The sequence below is a fragment of the Cucumis sativus genome, chromosome 7 (genome assembly GCF_000004075.3).
Source record: "Cucumis sativus cultivar 9930 chromosome 7, Cucumber_9930_V3, whole genome shotgun sequence".
NCBI classification, from domain to species: domain Eukaryota; kingdom Viridiplantae; phylum Streptophyta; class Magnoliopsida; order Cucurbitales; family Cucurbitaceae; genus Cucumis; species Cucumis sativus.
In genome coordinates this window covers 10,196,742-10,221,182 of record NC_026661.2, presented here as the reverse complement: position 1 = coordinate 10,221,182, position 24,441 = coordinate 10,196,742, and the positions used below count along the sequence as shown (strand labels likewise).

At 32.3% G+C, this 24,441-nt stretch overlaps 1 protein-coding gene across 1 annotated transcript; it reads left to right on the top strand.

The window, feature by feature from the left end:
- Nucleotides 1-13,840: 13,840 nt before the first annotated feature.
- LOC101221618 (cytochrome P450 94A2) lies at nt 13,841-22,377 on the top strand. Its single transcript, XM_011660655.2, has 2 exons — nt 13,841-14,511; nt 21,228-22,377. Exons 1-2 carry the CDS (start codon nt 13,928-13,930, stop codon nt 22,174-22,176), a joined length of 1,533 nt encoding a protein of 510 aa, XP_011658957.1. The 5' UTR covers nt 13,841-13,927; the 3' UTR covers nt 22,177-22,377.
- Nucleotides 22,378-24,441: the final 2,064 nt, after the last annotated feature.

Genomic DNA, 24,441 nt, shown 5'->3' with positions numbered 1-24,441 from the left:
GGGATAAAAGCATCTTTCATCTTAGAAATAAGCTTAGCAGTTAGCACTAACCTTTATATAAGAAGTTAACACCGGTTTGATTACTTCTTAAAGTTCAGCTACGAAATCTGGTAAAAAGAAAGACCTAATCCATAATGTTAAAGACGAAAAGACCAAGTCAGATTCCATTATTCAAACAGGTTAGTATCATAGCTCCAAAGGAAAAAACTTCCGGATCTCTATGACGAATTTCCTTGAATGATGTAGCAGCATTTGATGCTTGAAACACGGTTTCATTTATGCTGTGAAAAATAAGATCGATAAATAAAACTTTTGGCTACAATTAGCCACTGAAACATAAAGCTATGACAGGAAAACAAAAGCTAACAGATAATTAACTATACCGTTTGTAGGCAAAATACAAAATAGCCCATAATCAAGATCACAACTCAAGGAGACAATAATGTGTAGTTTATCATTTCCAACCAAATAATTCAATCATAAATAAGGTCAAATGGCCAAATAATATAGCCTTTCACATAAATACTTACTCCTGAATTTTTTGAAATCGCTTCTCTCCCACGTTTCACGAAGGCCCTCAGCCATCTGGCAATTCCAATATAAGAAAATTATTTTACATATTATATTAAACATTGAAAATTCTTTTACGTATTATTTTTTTTTACGTATTCCTATTGAAGAATCTCATTTGAGCATTTTGTGGTCAATTTGACTTGACAGAAACAACATAACTTTCAATTAGAAAGAAGCAAGATGCCTAGTTTTTTTGAACTGCTGTTTTTTTATTATTATTATTTTGCTTTAACTTGCTGTAAATTGGAGATGTTTTCCATAACTACTTCGGCTTGGAGTCCTCTCTCTACTCCTTATGTAATTTCAAGAAATAGATAAAATCCAAGTTAAACTAGATAAGTGGAAAAGATATTGTCTCTTTAGTGGAGGTTGGGCCACACTTTGTAAGTCGGTTTTTTCACATATACCTACACACTATATGTCTATATTCTTAATGCTAGAAAAGATGATTCATAAAGTGATTAATTGGAAGGTGGTGTCTTGTTCGCAAGAGGATGGTGGACTCGACGTCGACGGTGCAACGTTAAAAAAATGCAACCTTCTGGCTAAATGGGGATGGAGATTTATAAATGAAAAGAATTCCCTTTGGGCTAAAGTGGTGAAGAGTATCCATGGAGAAAGTTAATTTGGATGACATACTAAAGGAATTGTCACTTGCAGTCTCCATAGTCCCTGGATTAGCATTTCGAGATGCTAGCTTCAAGTGGATTCCTAGGCATTGTTCAAGTTCGGTGATGGTTGAAGAATAGCATTTTGGAATGATTTTTGGGCAGATGTTGTTTCTTTTCAAGATCGTTTAGATTGTCTTTGAACTCTAATAATGGAGATGTAAAGGAGTTTTGGGACTCTTCCACTACTTCATGGGCTCTAAATTTCAGGAGACTTCTAAAAGTTGAAGAAATAGATGAATTTCAAGTCTCCCAAAATAGAAGAATCAGAAATCAAATGGGAAGTTTTTGGTTCATTCATTAGTCAACCATCTCTCCATTGCCTCCCCAATTGAAAAACATTTATACTCGACAATTTGGAAGACAAAAAGCCCTAGAAGAGTGAATATCACGCTTTGGAGAAAGCGAAATGGACTATGAACTGTGCAGAAGTTTTGCAAATGAAACCTTCCTCTCACAGTTTATCTCCTCATATTTGTCCCTTGTGTTTGCATGCTTTAGAAGATTTACATCATATTTTCTTCTCCTGCTTACATGAAAAGAAGTGTTGGTTTGACTTACTTGGCTATCTTCATTTGAATTGGGTTTTCGACTATAGATTTAGGAGAACGCGGTCCAGCTTATTTCATGTCCCATTCTCAAGAAGAAACCAAGATTGATTTGGTTAAATGCAGTAAAGGCCATTTTACCAGAAATTTGGTTTGAACATAATCAACTAACATTTCAAAATAAAGCTTCCTCTTGGACAACTCGAGTCGAAATGGCTAGAATCAATGCTTCTTCTTGATGCTCTCTTTCAAAAGACTTCAAAGATTTCTCCATACAAGATATAAGTCATAATTGGCCGACTTTCATTTTTAATTCTTAGTCCACTACTGTACTCTTATTTTATTTCTTTTTGGATTTCTAGTGGTCTTAAATCTATGTTGTATAGTTATTGGACAGTTTGTATGATCTATTCTAAACCTTGTCGTTGGTTTAGTCTTTTGGTTTAAGTCTCGATATGGTGAGAATGCTAAGTAGGTGTCAACATAGATGAGATGTCCGAGTGCACTCACTGATCCTAGGGATTTCTTTGTATTACCTTTTGTCTTGTCTATTCATTTTCAGCTTAACGAAGAGGCTTCTTTCCTACTTCAAAAAAGAAAAAAAAAGGTAAATGTGTAATTCTTATAAAGTAAATTATCCTACAGATTAAAAGTTTGAACTTATTCCAAGTGCTTCACCAAATCTTAAATATTTGAACCAACAGCACCAACTTTGCACAACACAACAATGTAAAACACATTAACTACTTTCTCTTTTATGCACATTATATATCAAATAAAAATATTAGAAGGGAAAAAATGGAAAAAAAAAAACATACTAACAACGATAAAATATAATAAGCTTCAATCGAAGAGAGAAGGTTTGAAGAACATAATTCAAAGGTTCCCAAAATCATATCATAATTAGAAAGCCAATACCAATACCAATTCAAAGAGAACACCTAATCTGCCACAAAAAAGTCTAAATATAACTTTTTTTTTTAATCTTGTGTTTTAGTGTATGATGCAAGTGAAGCAAAACAAAATTACAATATAAGATCTTTTTACCCTGATATTTAATAATCAACTAAGAAAAATTTGCATTCAAAGTTGACCAAGAATCCAAGACCTTCAATAGGCAAAGATAATATTCTCAACATGGTAATTGGATGTGTTCCCTTTAGCATAGTATCTTAAATAATCACTTTTTGTTATTTGAGAAAAACTCCATTTTCTCTTATTAATGAAAAATGACTTGATAATAGGTAAGTATAATTTAATAGAAATTCTAACTAAAGAGAACTAATTATAAAAGGAAATAACGTCTAAAAAGAATAATTAAAAAAATAACTAAGGCAACTATACAATACAAATCTACACTTTGTAATCACAACTTTCGATCTTCCTTGTATGGAGTAACATTTTAAAGAGGCCGAACTAAGATAGATCTAAGCAAAAACTTCATTGATGGCCTAAGAAAGATGGATGGAAACCTTATAATGATACAGGTAACAAACCTTTTCAATTGAGGTTTAGATGCAAAACATGTAATATAGTTCAACATTATTTCGCCAAAGTTAGTCATTAAAATCAAGCGAATCATAAAACAGAAAAAGAATGTAGATTTAAGAGGACTATGTAATATATCAACTAGGAATGAAATAGGCAAAGATAAAAGCAAGTATTAAGAACAAAACAAAGCATAACAAAAGAGGAAGGCCAGCTTACTATTCAAAAAAGCAAAGGAGTTCCACATCACTTGCAAGATAGCCTGTGGAACATTGCTATAGAACTATCTTGGGAACTTTGGCAGAGTTGTGTTTGGAAATTACAATGATGTTTAGCAAAGATGTTTACAATAATAAAACTATAACATAAATGTTTCATAGTGTTGGAAGAAATTATAGCAATTCATTGCAAATAAGATGCAGTACCTTGATTTTATGGTTAAAGGTTCCAATTGTTTTTTCTTTTTAAGCTCTTATTTAGAAGGGATTCACCTGTTACAAGTTGAAATGTGAGTTGGAAAAATTGGACAAGAAGTTATAACCTTACAAGAAAATGATCCTTATAGAAAGAACTAACTTGATTCAAGCAAAATATCTTCAAGAACAAAATTGCAATTACACGAACACTTATTAACACAAATAAACAAATGAGAAAACAAATTCTTATTAGTAAAACACATGTAACCAATAAAAAATGCAAATCAGACTATTGAGTACAATGAAATACAAAATGATAACAAGACAGAGATGCAACATATACATAAACATACAAATTAGAAAAAAAGTTGATTTTTGACAACAAAGTAAAATAAATACAAAGCATAATAAATTTCTATGACCATTAGGACTCTGTAGAGAAATGCCTACTTTCGACATAAGCATTTCATCAAATTTCATCTAAAGCGGAGAGGTTGCCCATGCAAGCTCTGATACCAGACAATCTCGACGCACATTTTACTTGACCTAAGCGGCTGGCTTGACTCCCTCTTTTTTTTCTCCCTCCCTCTCTACCAGCTGCCGTGCTAGGTGAAGAACTATAAGGACCTACTAGGCGGGGTCAGGTTTTGCTTAGGCAAGAAAAGCGGAGAGGATCCCCACGAAAACTCTAAAACTGGGGGATCTCGGCACGCATTTTACATGACCTAAGCGGCTGGCTTGGCTCCCTCTTTTTTTTTTCTCTCTCCCTCTCTACCGGTTGCCATGTTGGGTGAAGAACTCTAAGGACCTACTAGGCGAGGGTCGGGTTTTGCTTAGGCAAGAAAAGCGGAGAGGATCCCCACGAAAACTCTGAAATCGGGGGATCTCGACGCACATTTTACTTGACCTAAGCGGCCGGCTTGACTCCCTCTTTTTTTTCTCTCTCCCTCTCTACCGGCTGCCATGCTGGGTGAAGAACTCTAAGCATCTACTAGGCAGGATCGAGTTTTGCTTAGGCAAGAAAAGCGGAGAGGATCCCCACGAAAACTCTAAAATCGGGAGATCTCGGCGCACATTTTACTTGACCTAAGCGGCTGGCTTGGCTCCCTCTTTTTTCTCTCTCTCCCTCTCTACAGGCTGCCATGCTGGGTGAAGAACTCTAACCTACTAGGCGGGGGTCGGGTTTTGCTTAGGCAAGAAAAGCGGAGAGGATGATTGACATGTTGGGTCTTGAAGTACTTTTTTCATACTTTTTGAAATTTTGGTAGGTTGTGAGTTACAAACTTACACTTAAGCATTGCTTGGTCGTTTTGAAAATTCAAGACAAGTCCAAACTAAGGATTCGACAATGTGTATATTTTGTGTGGGATGTTGCTTATGGTCTATCAGTGATATGTTTTTGTCATTGATTGATAGATTTGGAGGATGTTGAACTTGTTTATTTGGCATGCTAATCTATTTTGAGTTTGTGTTTTGTTGCTTAGGATTATGGTCTATCAGTGATAGACTTGAGGGATGTTTAGTTTGTTTGCATTGAGACATTAGTAGATGCTTTAGTTCAATGTGCATTTTTCTATATGTTGTTGCTTAGGATCTATCAGTGATATGTTTCTTTTATTGATAGACTTTGCAGATATTTAGTTTGTTTGCGCTAAGGTGTGTTGGTGAATGATTTAGTTGATTTGCATTTATTTATGTCATGTTTCTTCATCTATCAATGATATATTCTATCATTGATAGACTTGGAATGTGTTTAGGGATGTTAGTAGATACTTTAATTAATTTAATGTGCATATTTTTTGTGATGTTGGTTAAAGGTCTTTTAGTGATTGATTTCTATCACTATTAGATTTATTGGAAGATGTTTAGATTGTTTGCATTATAATATATATTTATAAACTCTAATTCAAGCTCTAGTCTAAAGTACATTTTGTGTGGGATGTTGCTTCTGGTTTATCAGTTATATATTTCTATCACTGATTGATAAATTTGGAGGATGTTGAACTTGTTTGTGTTGGAATGTTGAACTTGTTTCTTCGACATGCTAATCTGCTTTCAGTTTGTGTTTTGTTGCTTAGGTTTATGATCTATCAATGATATGTTTGCATCAATGATAGACTTGAGAAATTAATATTTAGTTTGTTTTCATTGAGACGTTAGCAGATGCTTTAGTTCAATGTGCATTTTTCTATATGTTGTTACTAAGGATCTATCAACGATATCTTTCTTTTATTGATAGCAGATGTTTGGTTTTTTTGTGCTAAGGCGTGTTGGTGGATGTTTTAGTTTATGTGCATTTATTTATGTGATGTTTTTTAAACTTTCATTAATACATTCTATCATTGATAGACTTGGAACATGTTTAAGGATGTTAGCATATACTTTCGTTTAATGTGCATATATTTTGTGATGTTGTTTAAAGGTCTTTCTGTGATTGATTTCTATCACTAATAGATTTGGAAGATGTTAAGATTGCTTGCATTATAATATATATTTATAAACACTAATTCAAGCTCAAGTGTAAAGTGCATTTTGTGTGGGATGTTGCTTATGGTCTATCGATGATATGTTTCTATCATTGATTAATAGATTTTTGGAGGATGTTAACTTGTTTGTGTTGGGATGTTTAACTTCTTTTTTTTCAGCATGCTAATCTTTTTTCAGTTTGTGTGTTATTGTTTATGGTCTATTAGTGATATGTTTCTGTCACTAATAGACTAGGAAGATGTTTAGATTGTTTTTATTATAATATATTTATAAACTCTAATTCAATATTATCATTTCAAGTTGTTCAAGAAAAGAAAATTGAAAACGACGGAAGTAACAAGGGATGTTAAAAATGTTAGGCCGAAGAGACAACTTAACCAATCAAAGAAAATGTTGGAGAATGTAAAAGACTAGAATATTGCAAGAGACCAATTGATTCCTAGTTTGATTTGCAACTCTCTCATTGAGTAAGTGGATATTGTAGTATTAGTTTTGTGGATATTTCATGATAGAAAATAACAATGATAGACTTCATATTTTATTTGATTTTATTCAATTGATATAGAAAAATGTTGGACCACATGTTAAATATAGCAAATTAACTGATCTTCAATGGATGTTAAAGTTTATTAATGATAGACCATAATGGTGAAAAATGCTTTACTATGACGTTAACTCTTCATATTTAATTGATTTTACCTTATTAATATAGAAAAATGTTGGATCACAGGTTGAATAATCATTACAAGTTATGTGCTTTTGTGTTTCCATTAAGAAGTTAGTATTATACATGTTGAATCATTGCAAATTAGTATTAATGAGTGCATTTTATTGAAAAAAAGTTATGTTAATATACATGTTGAAGTCAATCATTGATAGAAGCTATGAACGATAAAATTCATAGTAAAGTTTATAACCAATAGAAACTATCAACTATAAATTAAACTTGGTTATGACATTACTTCATATTACTACTTTACAATAAAATAACTACTACATTACTTCATATTATTACTTTATAATAAGGTAACTACTGCTAACAAAAAAACATTCTCTATCTTCAAGCAGAATGATTCTTATCAACAACGTAATGTCACATCATTTTGTGACCAACTCGACGATAATGGCTATATTTTGATGGCTTTTCTTCCAATTAATCATTGTTTTTATTTGTGTGGTCCTTTTGCTCGATGCTTGCAAAATAGAGGTAGTGTTACACTCATAATATTGATTAATCATAATTCTGAATTACTGCGAAATATATATATATATATATATAGTTTATCATCATAAGGTTACACTCATAGCATTGATAGAAGATATAGTCTATCACTGATTTGTTGACTTTTTGGCCCTTAATCTCAAATTAATTTAATTAATTAATTTATTTATGTTTTGATGATAACAAATCTGATTTTTTTATTGACAATTTTATTAATTTGAATAGATCATATCGTAGAGCTTGGAAAAATGATTCTAATCGAAGTTCAAACGAAGAAAATATTGCTAAAAGAAGCTTAACGGAAAAATACCCGAGATTGTGACGTGGCGACCAATCATTCAATTTGAACCAATTAGAGAAAGCCACTTGGAGCAATGGAGGAGTAACAAATGTGGCTTTTGGTTGTGTTTTATTGACTTTTATAACGAAAATGAATTTAAAAAGAAAATAACTTTAATATTATTATTTTTCTTTGTGTTTAACGGCTAATTTTTCTTTTAAAAGATGGTGAAGTTGCTTTATTCGTTTTTTTTAAACAAAGTATTTTGAAAAGACATACTATTATATTATTATTTGTATTGTGTCTAATCGTTAATTGAGTTTAAATTTCAACCATTCATTTTTCTTTTACTTATATCTAATGACTCAAAATGATTTTGAATTTATCTTTCTTCTCTTTTTAAATACTTCACTTTTCTCAAATTTTAAAGTGACAAGATTATTAAAACTTTACAATCCTCAAAAAGTGCAAAAAGCCAACATTGTTATTCTCTCTAAAGCTTCCAATTTTTATTTTTTTCATCCCATTCTTGAGAGTTTCTTATTGTATTGTGAGGATTAAATTTGTGAGCTTCAAATTGTATACTCACTCTTTTAGAGAGAGTTTTCTTTTGTGTGATTTTAAAACTTCAACATATTGTAACGGTTGGATTCTAACCCGTAGAAAGGATCGGGTTTGCTCTTGAACCCGAAAAAGAAGCAATAATCGGTTCAGCTCAAATCCGTGGAAAGAATCAAAAGAAGATTTTCAGTCTAAATCCGAAGAGGTGCTTGGGAAAGTGGATGCATGTAGGTTGAGTTTAACCTATAAAATTACGGTGTCTTCTTCTCTAACTCTTTTCTAATTATTTTTTAATTTAATTTTAGTTACATATTCTTATTGGTTGAGTTTGCCTGCATACTCCCATTCATATCTTTTTATCAATCTTGTTATTTAACAAAGTTTACAAAGTTCTTTATTGAAATTAAAAAATATTTAATTAGTTGAATTTACTTTTTATTTGTCGAAAAGTTTATTTAAACCTTATTCACCCCCTCTAGGGTTGTCATACTGATCCAACATGATTGACTAATATCAGTGATGGACTAGGATACAAGTCTATCGTTATTAAACTACTATCAATGATGGACTAAGATACGAGTCTATCATTCATATACTACAATCAATGATGGACTAAGATATAAGTCTATCATTGATAGACTACTATTAGTGATAACTTAGGATATTAGTGATGTACTAGAATACAAGTCCATCAATGATAGACTAATATCACCATGCTCATATTAACTAATCTAACTAATAGTCTATCAGTGATAACGTGTATTCACCAATATTTTTATAAAAAAAAAAAACTCAAGTTTTTTTAACCTAGAAATGTAAAAGTGATAAAAAATTCATAATATGTTCAATTTCTTTGAAGTCTCAAACTGATGAAATCCAATACAAGTGAAATTAAACATATTTTTTAATATAAAAATAGTGGTAAAATCATCCAATTGAATTGAACACAATCAACCTACATTGATGAAATTAAATCAAATTGTAAAACTTGGATGAAGTCAAAATTTTAGGGAAGAAGCACATATGAAATCAAATATCAAATTGAGATATGGAAGAAAATCACGAAGAATGATCAAACAATGATCTTAGCGTAGGAGAAAATCACATAGAAAATGGAAAAGAAACGACGGTGAAGATGGAGAAGGGAGAAAACGACTGATGGAGAATGAAGCAAATCGTAGAGAATATGGAGATAGGGAAAATCGTGGAGAATAAGAGTAAATTGTGGAGAAGGAGAAAATTATGGAGAAATTGAGTTTCATTTTAAAACAAGGGCAATTTTGGAATATTTAAAAAAAAAATACAAAATTTACTATATTTACAAATTGTTTAGGAAATTGTTATATACTTAATATTTTATGCCAAAAAGGTTATTCATTGTAAAATCTCATTTAAAAATATATGTATTAAAAATAAAAATTGATTACAAGGGACTCCGTCTACAATTCTCAGCTATCTAGACTAGGTATTTAGCTGAGGGTAAGAAAACACTTCTACATAGGTACTAATCTAGAAGTTAAATTAGGTCAATGGTTTTTTTTTTTTTCTTGTCACGCTTACATTTATTAGATCATTCGGTATTTAAATTATTCTCAAATGAATTTTTTGAATTAATTTTTTTTTTATATAGTGATTATATATTTGATTAAATTATCCGATGGCAAAGTTTGAAAGATATGCATAACAGTTAATCACTTTTCCTAAAGCTAATTTTGATTTAATACACTTGAAGTTGTGCACAAATGCTCATTATGTTTTTTGTTGTGCACTAAAGAGGTTTTTAAAAAATATAATAAATCGACAAAATATTTACACTGTATATAATAATTTTGAAATTGAAAAAAAGCCAATAGGCTCACAATGAAAAATATCAAAAATACCTCAATCAACATGCAATTAATTGACTACACGCACGCGAGTAATCTTATACTAAACGATTATCATACGCATGTTCTTAAACAATTATATTCTTGACATTTTTCAATGTCACCAAACAAGTATATACTTTACATTTTTTTAAATGTCGTTAACATCAACATACTTGACGGTTTTTGCATGCCATGAATATTTGTATACTTGACGTTTATAAACTGTCAACATTTATTATTCTCGACGTTTATTAACTGCCATAAACTTTGAATTTTTTGACGTTGGCTTCAATGACAGTTTTAAACCCGTCAAAAATAATAATAATTCTTGACTGTTAAAAAATGACAAGAAAGTTTGTTTTTGTAGTAGTGATTATGTATGTTGGAGTATGAAGTTGTATATGTTGTTTTATTTGAGAATTAACTAACATGAGTTTATTTTATATTCTAATAAAGATCCAATTGTATTCTAGGTGGTTGTGGAGATGCAGACTATTTATCTAATGCAAGCAAAATCTTAAACATGTTACTTTCTACATAGAGCTAGACAAATTTTTATATTATGACACTTGAATCATATCATAACAGCTACTTTAATTTATGTTGAAATATTAAAGATGTATGAGACTAGTCCATTGTATTCTTATACGAAGACAATTAATCATCAAATAACATTATTATCGAACATGCTACTCTACAACAAAATTTAAAAAGTTAATGCATCATAGTTTCACACAACCCAGAGTTATGAAGTGATGTTTGAATGAGAGGGAGTAAATATGCTACACCCTTTTTCCCTTCATTATGGTTTTATCTTATTGGAGTTTTCTAGAAACGTTTTTACTGAGTCAATTATTAAAGTATATAAAATAATATACTCTTTTTCATTCACTGGAATTTTTTTTAATAAGATTTAATGAGATATTAATTTTATATAATATGGATATCTAAGGGAGATTATTGTAAATATAATAGTATATTATAAATGTAGATATCCATAACCTACCTAAATTATCAATTTTGATAAAGCGCCCATTCGATATCATCTTGTAACATACACATGCTATTAAATTTCACATTGTAACCTTTACTATTGCATGTCCTATAACATACACATCCTATTCTTTAATTTCTCTCTTATGTATTTTTTTCTCTTCTTTTGCTTCATTTGTCACGTGTATATATATTTACAATACTTCTTTTTAGTAATAAAATTTTAAGTAATTAAAATATAAAAATTACTCAAGTTTTGAAAATACTTTTCAACTTTTAAATGAGTTAAAAATAGTCTTTAACTGCTAGTTTTGGAAGAAAACTAAGTGTTTTGTATCAAAATTACGTATGAACTTTAAAAAATATAAAAAATATTCTTAAACTTAAGAAAGTCTAAAAAAATACTCTTACGTCTTATATATTTTCTCCCGTCATTTCTTTAATGAGATAGTTGCAAATTTAGCAATTAGATTCAAAATAGTTAAATATATAGCAACATTTTAAAAAATTTATAAATATAGCAAAATTTGTCAAGTTCTATCAATGATATAAGTCTATCACTAATAGATCATGTTACAAATATTGACCTATGATTGACAGATCATACGAAGTCTATCAATGATAGTTTTGTTATATTTGCAATATTTTTTTAAATGTTGCTATATCATTAATTATTATTTTTAAAATAATCATCAATTACAATTTCCCATCTTTAACCTCCTCCCACTAACTATTTAACTTGTTTATATGAGATAAATGAAAGTACACATTTTAATTAATTTATATGAATTAAAATAAGTGAAAGATAATAAATAAAGCAAAAATAAGATTTTGATTAAGACTTAAATATTTAACAAAATTGTTTAGCAGTAGTTGAATGATGTTAATTAATAGTTAAAAACTTGTTTTATTTGACTATTTATTGGGTTGGTATGTTTTAAGAAAGTATTTTGATTTTGAAATTTTGTCAAATCTGATCAGATTTTATGCTTTTTAACTTAAATGTTGGTCTTGGTTCTTTTTTAACTTAGAAAACATCAAACAAAATCAACATATTAATAGTAAAACTTTTAAAAAAATTTTAAAAGTTATTTTTGTTGTGAGAAATTAATTGTTTTGATAGGTAAATAGGATTAGTCACTTATAGACTCCTATCACTGGTGACTATCAATGTCTATTATTGATAGAATTCAAAAATTTTGCTATATGTTGTAAATATTTTGTCAAATTTGCTATTTCTAAACATTTCACTTAACGAAATTTATAAATTTTTTAAATGTTGACTAGTGTTTTTTAAACAAAATTTTAATAATTTTCATTCAAAACGGTCATAATTATATTTGTTGATCAAAAAATTTCTACCAATGAAATTCCACCATGTCATCGCAGCAAAATTGTGATGATTATAGTTTGATTGGATTTTGGGTAGTCAGGTTTTCTCATATTCAACCCAATGTAAGTCCCTGATGAAAAATCGGATCAAACAAGGGGGCCCGAGCCCACCTAGAAAATGAGCCCAAGTTTAAGCTCAAGTCCAACAAGCAAATGAGCCAAAGTCAAATCTCAATAAGCAAATGTGCCCAAGCCCAAACCCAATAGGCAAACGGGCCCAAGCACACCTAAAACCCATGAAATTTCTCTATAAATAGAGACCTTTACCACTTATTTAAGGGGGTCTTTAATTGAAAAAAGAATTGAAGTTCTGAAGTATGGAAGCTCTATTGAAAGATTGAAAACTTGGAAGATTAAACTTTTTTTGAATTCTAGAAGATTGAAGTTCAAATCGACTTCCAACTACAACATCTCGAAGACCAAAGATTAAGAAATTCTAAGTTTTAATTTATATTCGAGAGAAAGCATCAAAAAAGTAAATACTAGAAATTGTACTTACAATATTCATTAATATATCAAAGTTTAATATTTTATTAACTTTTTTTTTAAGTCGGAGGATTTTTTAAAAACTTCTTGAAACTCCAAAACCATTTTTATTGGGGAAACGTTTAAAGGTTAGAGACATAATTTAGCCTTTCAAATAAATAATTAGTTTAATTATTATCAATAAGCTAAAATAAAAATTTTCTTTTTAAGAATATGTTGGAACACTTTTTGGAATTGAATCATTATTTGAAATTTATGTGGCATTCTTACATCCGCATGTGATTTGGACCATGCTACTTGAAATTACGTGGATAAATCAATACTAAAAAAATAAAAGTCATGATATTTATAAAATATAAAAATACTTTCAAATGAATAAATAGTTTCAATATGGATTCATTTTTATAAATATAAGATTCGTTAAACGTGTAACAAAATGAAAAAGTTCATCAAACATAAATGAGATTTGTTTCGTATTTTTATCTTCTTTCTTCTCTCTTTGTGATTTTTTTTCTTCTTTTTTCTTCTACAATTTTTAAAAGATATTCATGTTTGTTCTTCCTCCATCTTCTTTCTTAATCAATTTCTTTTTTTCATTTCCATAGTTTTTCAAATTTTCTCTATTTTTTTTATCAAGTAATGTTAACTATTATTTACTAAATATATTTTAGTGGACCACTTTTGGTATTTTTGTTTCTTAAAATTGTTAATATTTTGGTTTTTGTTATATACTTTGAGTTTAATTATAAAAAAAACGAGTCTTTAATGAAGAAAAATTGGTTTGAAATTAAAATAAAATTCAACAAATGAAAGTTAAAAAGATTTTGGTTAGAGCTTTTTCATTGACCACACGAAAAGGTTTTATAAAAAGAGAAAAAAAATCTCAGACGTAAGCTCCGAACTCCAAAGAGGAAATTCCATCAGTATTCCCTTTAGACAACAAAAATGTTAGCTCCATTATTACTCTCCTTCTCCCTCTTCCTTCTTCCATTACTTTTCTTCGCCTTCATCTTCACCAGAACTCCAAACCCTCATTTTACCCCTCCCATTAAGCTCCCCAAATCATACCCTATTGTTGGTTCTTTCTTCGCCCTCTTTGCCAACCGCCACCGCCGTCTGCAGTGGCTCTCCGATGTCCTCCAAATCTCCCCTGCCGCCACCTTCACCCTCCACCGCCTATTCGGCCAGCGACAGTTTTTCACGGCTAATCCCGCCGTCGTACAACACATTTTGAAGACCAAATTTCATATTTACCAAAAGGGAGATTCCTTTCGGTCTATTTTCACAGATTTTCTTGGCGACGGAATCTTTAACGCCGACGGTGAGAGCTGGAAATTTCAAAGACAAGTTTCTAGCCATGAGTTTACCACCAAATCTCTACGAAAATTTGTTGAGACAGTGGTGGATGCAGAGCTCTCAGACCGCCTTGTTCCGATTCTGCATACGGCGGCGAGCAGCTGCTGTGTTTTGGATTTACAGGATGTTCTTCAACGGTTTGCTTTCGACAACGTTTGCAAGATTGCTTTCGGGTAAGTTTAAATTACTTTGTTTTACTTCAATCTTCGATTGGTTATAGTAGAACAATGAATATTAGATTTACCCATCTTTGCTTTTTCATATTACAAAATAATAATAATAATCTTAAAATCAAATATCAATTCCATTTTCTAAACCATTTTCATGACTTTAACCACATTTTTCTTAACTTTTGGAGTATTTTTGGTTGAGACACACATTTGTAGAAGAAAACTGAAAAGTCTTGTCAATTAATTGGAAATGACTAAGCATTATTTCAACCATGATTACTTTTGACCCCTCCTTTTTATTTATTTATTTATATTTCATTTCTTATTCTTTTTAAATGTTGGGTTTGTTCCATGTTTATTATTATTATTTATTTTCAAACTGATTTGTTTTTACAACTTTTCTAAAATTAACTATTTATTTTTCTGTTTCTACATTTTTATTTATATTTATATTTCAATATTATTTAAATCTATAGTAGAGTGGAAAAATATGGTCAACAATAGCTCTACACCAAAAGGAGTCCACATTCTCCTCAAATTACTAGATCTCAAGTCACTTTTGGACCATGTCTACAACTACTATTACACCTAACAGATTCACATGGTAGTCCACAAGTTACAAATACCACACTTAACATGTGGGTCGGGTGAATGTGTTCTATGCGGGTAATGGGTTGGGTTAGAAAGATATTTTAGACCAACTCCGAATTTTTCGGTTGATCAAATTGAACAACCAAATAACCTAAAGAAAATCTTCAATCCAATCATTCTCAAATTTCGAGTTGGGTTGGGTTGTTGAGTTATTTATTTCTTTTATTTTCTTAACTATATTATTTATTAGCTTTAAATACTTAAATATATAACACATTTTAATAACTAAAATTTCACAAAACTTAAACGTTAGTCATCAAAATTCAACATTTCGAAAACATTCTATAATAATATGTATGAATTATAATATTTATAAGTTGTAATATGTATTTTAATTATATTAGAAATTTGGGTTGGCTTGGGTCAACCCAGATTTTTTAAAATGTAACTTGAACCCAACCTAACCCTTATAATCTGATTTGGGTAGTTCGGGTTGTTTGGGTTATTGGAAACCCCTAACGAGTACCACGCGTTTAACTTATGGACCCAATCCATGAGTACATTTTTTAAAAAATATTTTTGAAAATAAACGTGTAAATATTGACAATAAAAAGGTTCACTGTATTGTCAAGGAACACAAAATAATTTTTTTATAAAATATTAAGTCATACCTGTTTAAAAATAATAACCAAAGACAATTATCAATTAAGTGTAATATAAAGCATTGTCCCACCCATTGTGTACTGACCTACCGGCCTTGGCCAAACTCACGCCATTTTGAGCGACAGAGTTTTTCTGCTAGATTCCTTCAACGCGTCCCGCATTGGACCATCAATTGGACATGCGTGTATACGAGTCAACATGTATGGAATGACATGATTGTCTCTTTGACTAAAGGCATCAGCTGCCCGATTACTCACTCCTTTCTTATGTTTCGATCCAAAATCAAGTTCGAGCAGGTCTCTCTGCCTCTTTGCTTGACTTGAAGTCTATTTCGGTTGAGTATTAAAGTGGTTGGTCACAATGTTGTTCGTCTCTCTTACATAAGTAGATCCATGGGAATATTGTCATGACAAGCGTTTATTCTTCAAACACCGTATAACTCTTTTCTGTGGTACTCGGTTTTTTACTCTTAGATGTGATGAGTTGTCCATTTTGCACGATGACATCGCCCAACGCATAACCAAATGCATAAGCATGAGCTTCAATAGGTTGGATCACACTCACAGACCCAAGAGTTGGCCCTTCCCTCAGGGCTTGCTTCAAGACACAGTTGTCAACACACAATCGTCCATTCTCTTCTTCCCGTAAAAAGACTTGGGCTTCATACAGAGCTTTTGTAGGTCTAATGAATCTTGCACTCAACAATCCCTTCGATTGTCTCCAAAATTTAGTTAACTCCGGCAGCACCACACGATAAATATTCTTCGTAGGCGATTCTGACATAGGCAAATTATCAAGTATCCCATCACAATATTTCTCAACGACACACCTTGTGTCTTTTCGAACTATTTCCCTTAGCTACCGGTAGGTCTAGGCAGGATGTCCCTGAACAATGTTTCATCTCGAACACGACCCTCTCTCAGTTGCATGGTCAAGATCATTCTCAATCATTTGGGTTAGCGAAGGTATGTCTGCACAATGGTGGGGATAGACCTAGTGATCACCAGACATTTGGCTGAAGGCATTAGGATCACTTGATGCTCAAGAAGGAATTTCATCCTGAGTACTACATCAAAGTCATCCATACCTCTACAACCACGGAGTCTACAGACCACTCCATCCTTCCAACTGTATCATCGCTCATTTCACTGATCTGACGACGGTAAAGCTGTAGAATTTATGACCTTCATTTTTCTTGTATCCATCTTCCAATGAAGGTTCAGTCGTCTGACTTCTGCCACTGTCATAAAATTGTGGGTTGTACCAGAGTCGATCATAGTGCTCTTTGCATGCTTTTGGTTAACCCAGATGTCAACATATATTAGACCCCTTTTCGCATGCCTACTTGTCTCCCCTACTTTCTTCTGAAGAGACGACAAGAATCTCATGACCCCCACTCTAGGATTCTCAACTTCGTCACACTTGACCAACTTCTTCTTCTGATTGACTCAACTTGTCATCTAAGTCTGAATCTAAAGCTAAAGCGGCCTAAAAGGCATAGAAGGCTGATTTATTCGGACATTCCTTAGCTCGATGTGATCCGTCACATATGTAGCAATTGAAAGGACGATTTGATGTGTTCGAACTCTTATGTCTTTGCCAGGTGTCCCCCGTGTTGGGGTTGGAAAGGCTTGCGGTCTCTTTCGGGACTTCTGTCTTCACTGACAGCTTTGGGAGAATTTGGTCGGTTGTTTCTATTTCTTTCGGGTGAAGAACTTTGGTGACGTCTTGTATTTTGAGACTCACTAGGCATATCAAACAAATGTTCGACTATTGCATAAGCTGACATGAGATTCGAAATCCTCTACTTATATAGCTTAGTCCTTGCCCATGGCTTCAGCCCTTCGACTAAATAGAAGATCTTGTCCTTTTTTGACATGTCGCATATGTCTAACATTAGCTCTGTGAATTGTTTCACATACTCCCGAATGGTGTCAGTGTGTAATTCACACAGTTTTTGTCGAGCCAAAATGTCAACATTCTCGGAGAAAAATTGTGAATGAAGTTTCTTCTTCAAACTGCCCCAGGTACTTATCGTGCAACGTCCTTCCTAAATATCAACATATCGAGACCTTCACCATATCTTCGCATCTTCTAACTGGCCAACAGAGTCGGATGAACTATCCCCACGCTCGTAGGTGACGTTACCGCTTTTCACAACTCATGACTCTAGAATGTCAACTCTAGTCAATAAATCTTGTATGGAAAATCCATCGAAACGACCAGACACCGCATCAATAGCATCGGCTTTCTTGAAAACTTTCTCAAGCCGCTTTTCAAGAAATCGAATAGAATTAGAAGCTTCAACCAAGTGGAGCATTTGCTCTTCGAGCCCCACCAATCTTTCATTATGGATCATACCCGTCTATTTCACAGTCCACATCTTTCTGTCTCAACTTTCAATTAGCCAACTTGGCTCTGATACCAATTGTTGCAATCGTAGTATTTCAACCTCGAGATAGACGATTGTGCGGCACTTGTTCTAACTCGATGAACTAGTTCGTCGATCGAAATTCGAAAGTCACGGACAAAGTTGATGTATGATGTAACCTTCCTTTGTGTTCTTGAGAAAATTGTTTATAAAACGCGAGAAAGGAAGAAATACATTGAAATTGACGTCACAATATGCATTAAAGACTGTCAGTTGCAAGGGAAAAATGTTTGTTTGCAAAGAGTGCGACAATGCTTGGGCGAGGATTCAGCTGGTATGCCACCCCTATAATACATTTTGGACATTTTCAGCTCTGGTAGGCTTGCATAAGAAAATGCCAAAACTTCACTCCCAAGCTTTATGACTTAAAATGGAAAGTAACTACCTAAACTAGATATGAGACATAAAAATAAGATAAATTGGGGGTATTCGAGCATATGGCCATAGGCAAACATGCCCTGAACAAGTATGACCGTGACACAAAGCATGCACTATCCCAAGAATACCCACCTGCTCGAAAAACCCCAACAATAGCAAGAACATTAGGTGCATTAACTTATTTGACTTGTCAGCTAATAAAAATTCTTCAATGTGTTGCATGATGTATAATATCAAGAGACAACTTAAAAAACTCTATGTCTAACCAGAGGACAAACAACTATGACCCTTTTAATTCTAGAGGTCGAACACCTAATAAATCCTCACAAGCATATTTCAAGTCATATACTAACGAATCAGTCACAAGTTCCTCGCCCACAGGTAATCTACATTGAATTGCAATATCTTGCAGTGTTATTGTGCATTCCCCACTATGCATGTGAAAAGCGTGAGTTTATGGTCTGCATCACTCTACTAAAGGTGTGCTCAGGTGCCAATACAATTGGATGAACCCAATGTCTACAACATCGATAAATCTAGCCTGACATCAATACATTATGATCTAGTAGTCTAATAGAATACCATGATCAACAACATGTTTCCATCTATGACACACCAAAACAATAGTAGCCTAAGTATCCCATACTGATTGTGAACCGTGTGTTGGTTGTTGATATATACTTGTGTTGTGTTAGACAACTTGTATCCGTTGAAAGATTTGTAAATACAAATTAAACATTGATAATAAAGTTACAACCAATAACATGTTACATGACAATCTAAATTACTAAACGAGTGTTACACAGTACAAATGAAAAAAATTAAGCATACACAATAAATTTACTTTATACTATAGTACATCCCACCATAAATAACTTACATTACAATACAAATGAAAAAAATTAAAATATATTAAACATCATTACAAATGGATTACAATACAAAGGAATTTTTTTAAAAAAATCTATTAAACATCAATTACATTATATGAAGGGGAAAAAAATTGTCCTCTATAGCTCAAAGACGAAGCACTAGAGCTAGTGATGGACAAGTACATTGGTAGGTTCTTCTTTGCATATAGTACATCTAACTTTTGCACTCCATTCGTGTCAATCTATCTCATTAGGAATTCAAGGACTTTTTGGACGTTGATCTTCTCTTGACAAGTTCTCATTCAGTTGAAAATTACCTTAAATGACGCCTTAGGCTAGTAGTCTTTTTGTGGTCTAGGATGAAAGTGGTCATTGTAGCATCGTTAGTATTTAGATAGTTTGTAACACTCGTCAGTAAAAGATAAATGTACCAAGTGCATATAATTGCAGCCTACAATGACATGCAAACATGAGATCTTGAAACACTGTCACTTGTTACAATAACATGTTCACTCCTTTAGGCTCTCACAACGTGTGTTTGTTGGCCTTTGTAAGGAGATATCATACTGATACTTGTTTCTATCTTGAAGCTTTGTGTCTTTATCAATAAATTTCACAGTATGCATAACAGCTCCTTTTTCCCACCTTCTCAATTTCTTTATAGCATATTTTGTATACATGTCCGCGGGATCAAGTGGTTCACTGATTTCTCCTCTACTGACTTCAAACTATTGTTGTCGTCTTAGCTCTCTTAAATACCCCACTCTTACATTCTCATATTTTTCATCATCCAACAATAATGATATCCACCATCATATGATTGTGTTCATTTGTCTTGAAAAGTGTTTAGGACATTGTTATAATTTTTTCATGCATCCGATGAACTTTGGTGCTTGGAGCTAGTTAGTAGCCCTGTATACCAAAATTTTTAACTCTTTTGAATTCACTCTCAATCACAACCTTCTTTTTACAACTTGCCACATATTTTGGTTTGATTCCACCATGATAATTTGATAATGATGAGTCATACAATACATTTTAACAACCGAACATAATATCTCTTTCTGTATCAGACCTAAGTTTTCTACACATTTTTTAATTTCATCAAAAGTTGAACCACCTTTACAAATTGAATTCTTAATATTCCAATCAATTGATGTGAAAACATTTGAAGGTAACTAACTCACTTTCTTTCGGTGCATTTAAATCTCCAAATAATTATCAACCTCAATCTCATAATATCACTGTACTCACAACTTAAACCATAATACAAAAGGTGTAGACAATCTTAAAGGACCTGTTTAGAATTGTACAAAATAATAGAAAAAACATTCACACTACTTAAACCATAATACAAATGAACACCAAAATAAATTATTTGTGTATTAACCCCAAAGTTTCATAGATCCAAACATGTAGGTTAAATAAAAGAAGAATTAAAAAAAAAAAAAGAAAAAAGATAAGAACCCACACAGTCACATCAGGAGCGGCAGTAGGTCCATGAGTTCCTGCTACTTGGCAGCATGTACAGACATGCCATTCTATAATTGATGTACGTGACTCTCCACCTGTTAGTTTAGTCGTGGACGTTGTCCTTGAATTACATTCAAAATCGTGGATGTGGACCTCCTTCATCCTATTTTTTTATAATACTTTTGCTTCCATCCTATTTTTGTTATTATTTATTAATTTTATAACTGAAAAAAGTGGAAACAAAAATGTAAGGTATGAAAATAAAAGTTGAGGGAGTAAATTGAGAAATTTGTGTGTTAATATTTGAACAGGTATGATCCAGCTTACTTATCACCATCATTTGTTCAATCAAAATTCGCAAAAGCATTTGAAGAAGCAGTTAGAATCAGCAGCCTCAGAATCCAATCTTTGATTCCAAATGTATGGAAACTGAAGAAATTTTTGAACATTGGATCAGAAAAACAGCTCCGAATCGCCGTAGCCGAAGTTCGAGGATACGCCAACAAAATCATCAATGACAAAAAAGCAGAGCTCAAAGCCAATTCTTCAATCGACGCCGTCGACCTCCTCTCCCGTTTTCTCACCTCCGGCCACTCCAACCACAATTTCAACATCGACATAATCATTAGCTTCATTTTAGCCGGACAGGACACAACTTCGGCTGCGCTAACTTGGCTTTTCTGGCTCTTAGCCAAACACCCACAAGTTGAAACTCGAATTTTTGAAGAAATTAGCCAAAAATCAGAGCATTTATTTGGTTACGATGAAGTTAAGGATTTGGTTTACACTCACGCTGCTCTGTGCGAAAGTATGAGGCTGTATCCGCCGGTGCCGGTGGACGGGAAGCAGGCCGCGGCGGATGACGTGTTACCGGATGGAACGGTGGTGAGGAAAGGGGAGAGGGTGGCGTATCATCCTTATGCGATGGGGAGGATGGAGGGGATTTGGGGGAAGGATTGGGCGGAGTTTCGCCCTGAGCGGTGGTTGGAGAGTGGAGGCGATGAGGCAGGGGCGGTGAAGTGGAGGTTTGTGGGGAGAGATAATTATACGTATCCGGTGTTTCAAGCGGGGCCAAGGATTTGTTTAGGGAAGGAAATGGCGTTTATGCAAATGAAGAGGATAGTGGCCGGAATTGTTAAAAGATTTAGGGTGGTTCCGGCTGCGGAAGAGGGGGTGGAGCCGAGGTTTGTTCAGTACATGACGGCCAAGATGGAGGGCGGGTTTCCGGTGAGGATTAAGGTACGAGAGGGATCGGAATAGAGTAACAATGGTCCCGTCACCTATTGAGTAATTATTAAGTGAGTTTCATCTTGAAATCCAGTAGTAGCTAGTTTATTAGTGATGGACAAAATCACTTCCACTAAATCACTAGTAGCTACTTTATTTGCTATGTTTTCGGTATTATTTTTATTCCAAGAATACCTTCTAATACAATTACTCTAAAATTTACGCAGCAACAAACCATTAACAACTTTTTAAGTATTACTTATTGGCAAAATTATATGTTTCTTAAAAAAAAATGAATGCAACTAACAAATTCTACCAATTAATTTGTTTTGTGAGCATAAATTCACCCTTTTTTCAATAGATCACACGGTAGTTCAATTAGTTGTGTCATACCAAAATGTTAAATATGAATTTGTTAAAGTTTAAAAATCAATTTAAACTCTACATTCAATTTTATTTTTTTTATATTGATGCACTTATTAAAAGTATAATAAGTTTAAATTAAATTGATAGAACTCAACATAGCCTAGCGAGTTTTATGGTTAAAATATCATTTTTTTTTTGTGTACTTGGATGGTTATTTTATTTTGATTTGTGTATTTTCGATAAAACTTAAAATTCGTGTTTGTCAACTATTGGATGAAAAATTTATAAAAGAAAATATAATATTATTTTATTCTCAAAAGCATTTCACTTATAAATTTGGACTGAGAATGTCCTTTTTCTTACTCGTGGATTAATCAATAGGTTTGGACCTTTAAATCACCTAAGTTTTAGATGGAGGGAGGAGATGTCCGTAGCTTCATGTGCACTCTCGTATGAGGAGAGGAGAGATAAAATAAAATAATATATATATATATATATGAAAAATTGCATAAGATGACATTTTAAGAATATGATATAGCAATTATAACACATTGTTTTCAAATTTTGCAAATATGACAAAATTTTCACTTCTCCATCTTAAATTTGATATTATTCCTAAACTATCCTACAATAACTCATTCTCCTTCTTCTTTTTAAAGCCTTACTCATTATTTATTTATGCTCAAAGTGCCCTAATCATTTGAATTTGATTCCAAATGATTTTGTTTTATTTTCTTACGTTAATTTTTTTTGTTTTACTTTGTCTCAGTTTCGTATATCAGTGTTGCGATATACTTATATTATATGTATTAGTTGGTTAATATACTTACTACGAGATTTTTGTTTTTTCAAATTTTATGCAGTTCATTAGAGTATTATTAAGTATATGAATGATGTAACTCAGTATAACATTACGAAATATATCAACAATATATTGTTAAAGCATATCAGTAAAGTGAATCATTATCAAGTATATGAATCAAGTTTACAAGTGTATATCAATAGCATATCAAGTGTATAAGTAGGACTTCAAGCATATCAAGTGTATTTAATCAATCAATTGTATAAGTGAAGAATACTAAATGTATCTGCAGTGTATCAAGTGTATCAAACATATATTAGTAATGTTTCGATATCGAGTGTATCAAAGAGTATCAGATGCATCAAGTGCATCAATCAAATATATTGGGTGTATCAAGAAGTATCAGGTGCTAGGTGTATCAAACGTATATTAGTAACAAGGGCATTTGTGATATTTTACCTCTTGATTTATGGGTTGGACTTCGTTTTTGTCATTTTCGCAAATAATAAAATGTGTGTGTTACAGACTTAATTATTATAACTTATTTTGTCATTTTTGCAAGTGCCCCTATATATATATATATTAAAAACATTTATTTTCTTATTAATCAAAACGAAAATTATTTATTTCTTACCATTTTATAAAATTAAATATTATGATCGTTTGAACATTTTTTCAACCCATTTACTGTCCACGATTTGCTCCCCTATTTATTTTTTTGACTGTTGGCTGCCCCGACAAAGCATTATATATGGATCTTCCTTTCATTCCTAAAAATTATAGACCAGAACATTACTTTGGTATTCTCTCTAAAAGGTACCCGAGCAAAATTGTGTTTGTCATTGAGCGATTTTATTTTGCGAGCTGATTTTCGTACAAAGTCAACAATAGACGAGAGACTATTTTATCCTAGGGACAACGGGGCATTTATCTGTTAGCACATTCTCGAGCAGAGCCACGAAACATCTTAAAGATAGCTTATTTCATGGCTTACTGTTGTTGCTCGCCGATGTTACTCTTGCTATATACTATTATTGTTGTTACTGTTTACTACTGCTGCTATTCTTTACTGTTGTAATTTTACGAGCTGATTTTCGTGCAAAGTCAGCTTTAGACGAGAGTGTTTTATC

Coding starts and splice junctions, on each gene's coding strand:
- LOC101221618 (XM_011660655.2), top strand. CDS start 13,928: ATGTTAGCTCCATTATTACTCTCCTTCTCCCTCTTCCTTCTTCCATTA. Junction 14,512..21,227: donor GTTTGCAAGATTGCTTTCGG/GTAAGTTTAAAT, acceptor ATATTTGAACAG/GTATGATCCAGCTTACTTAT.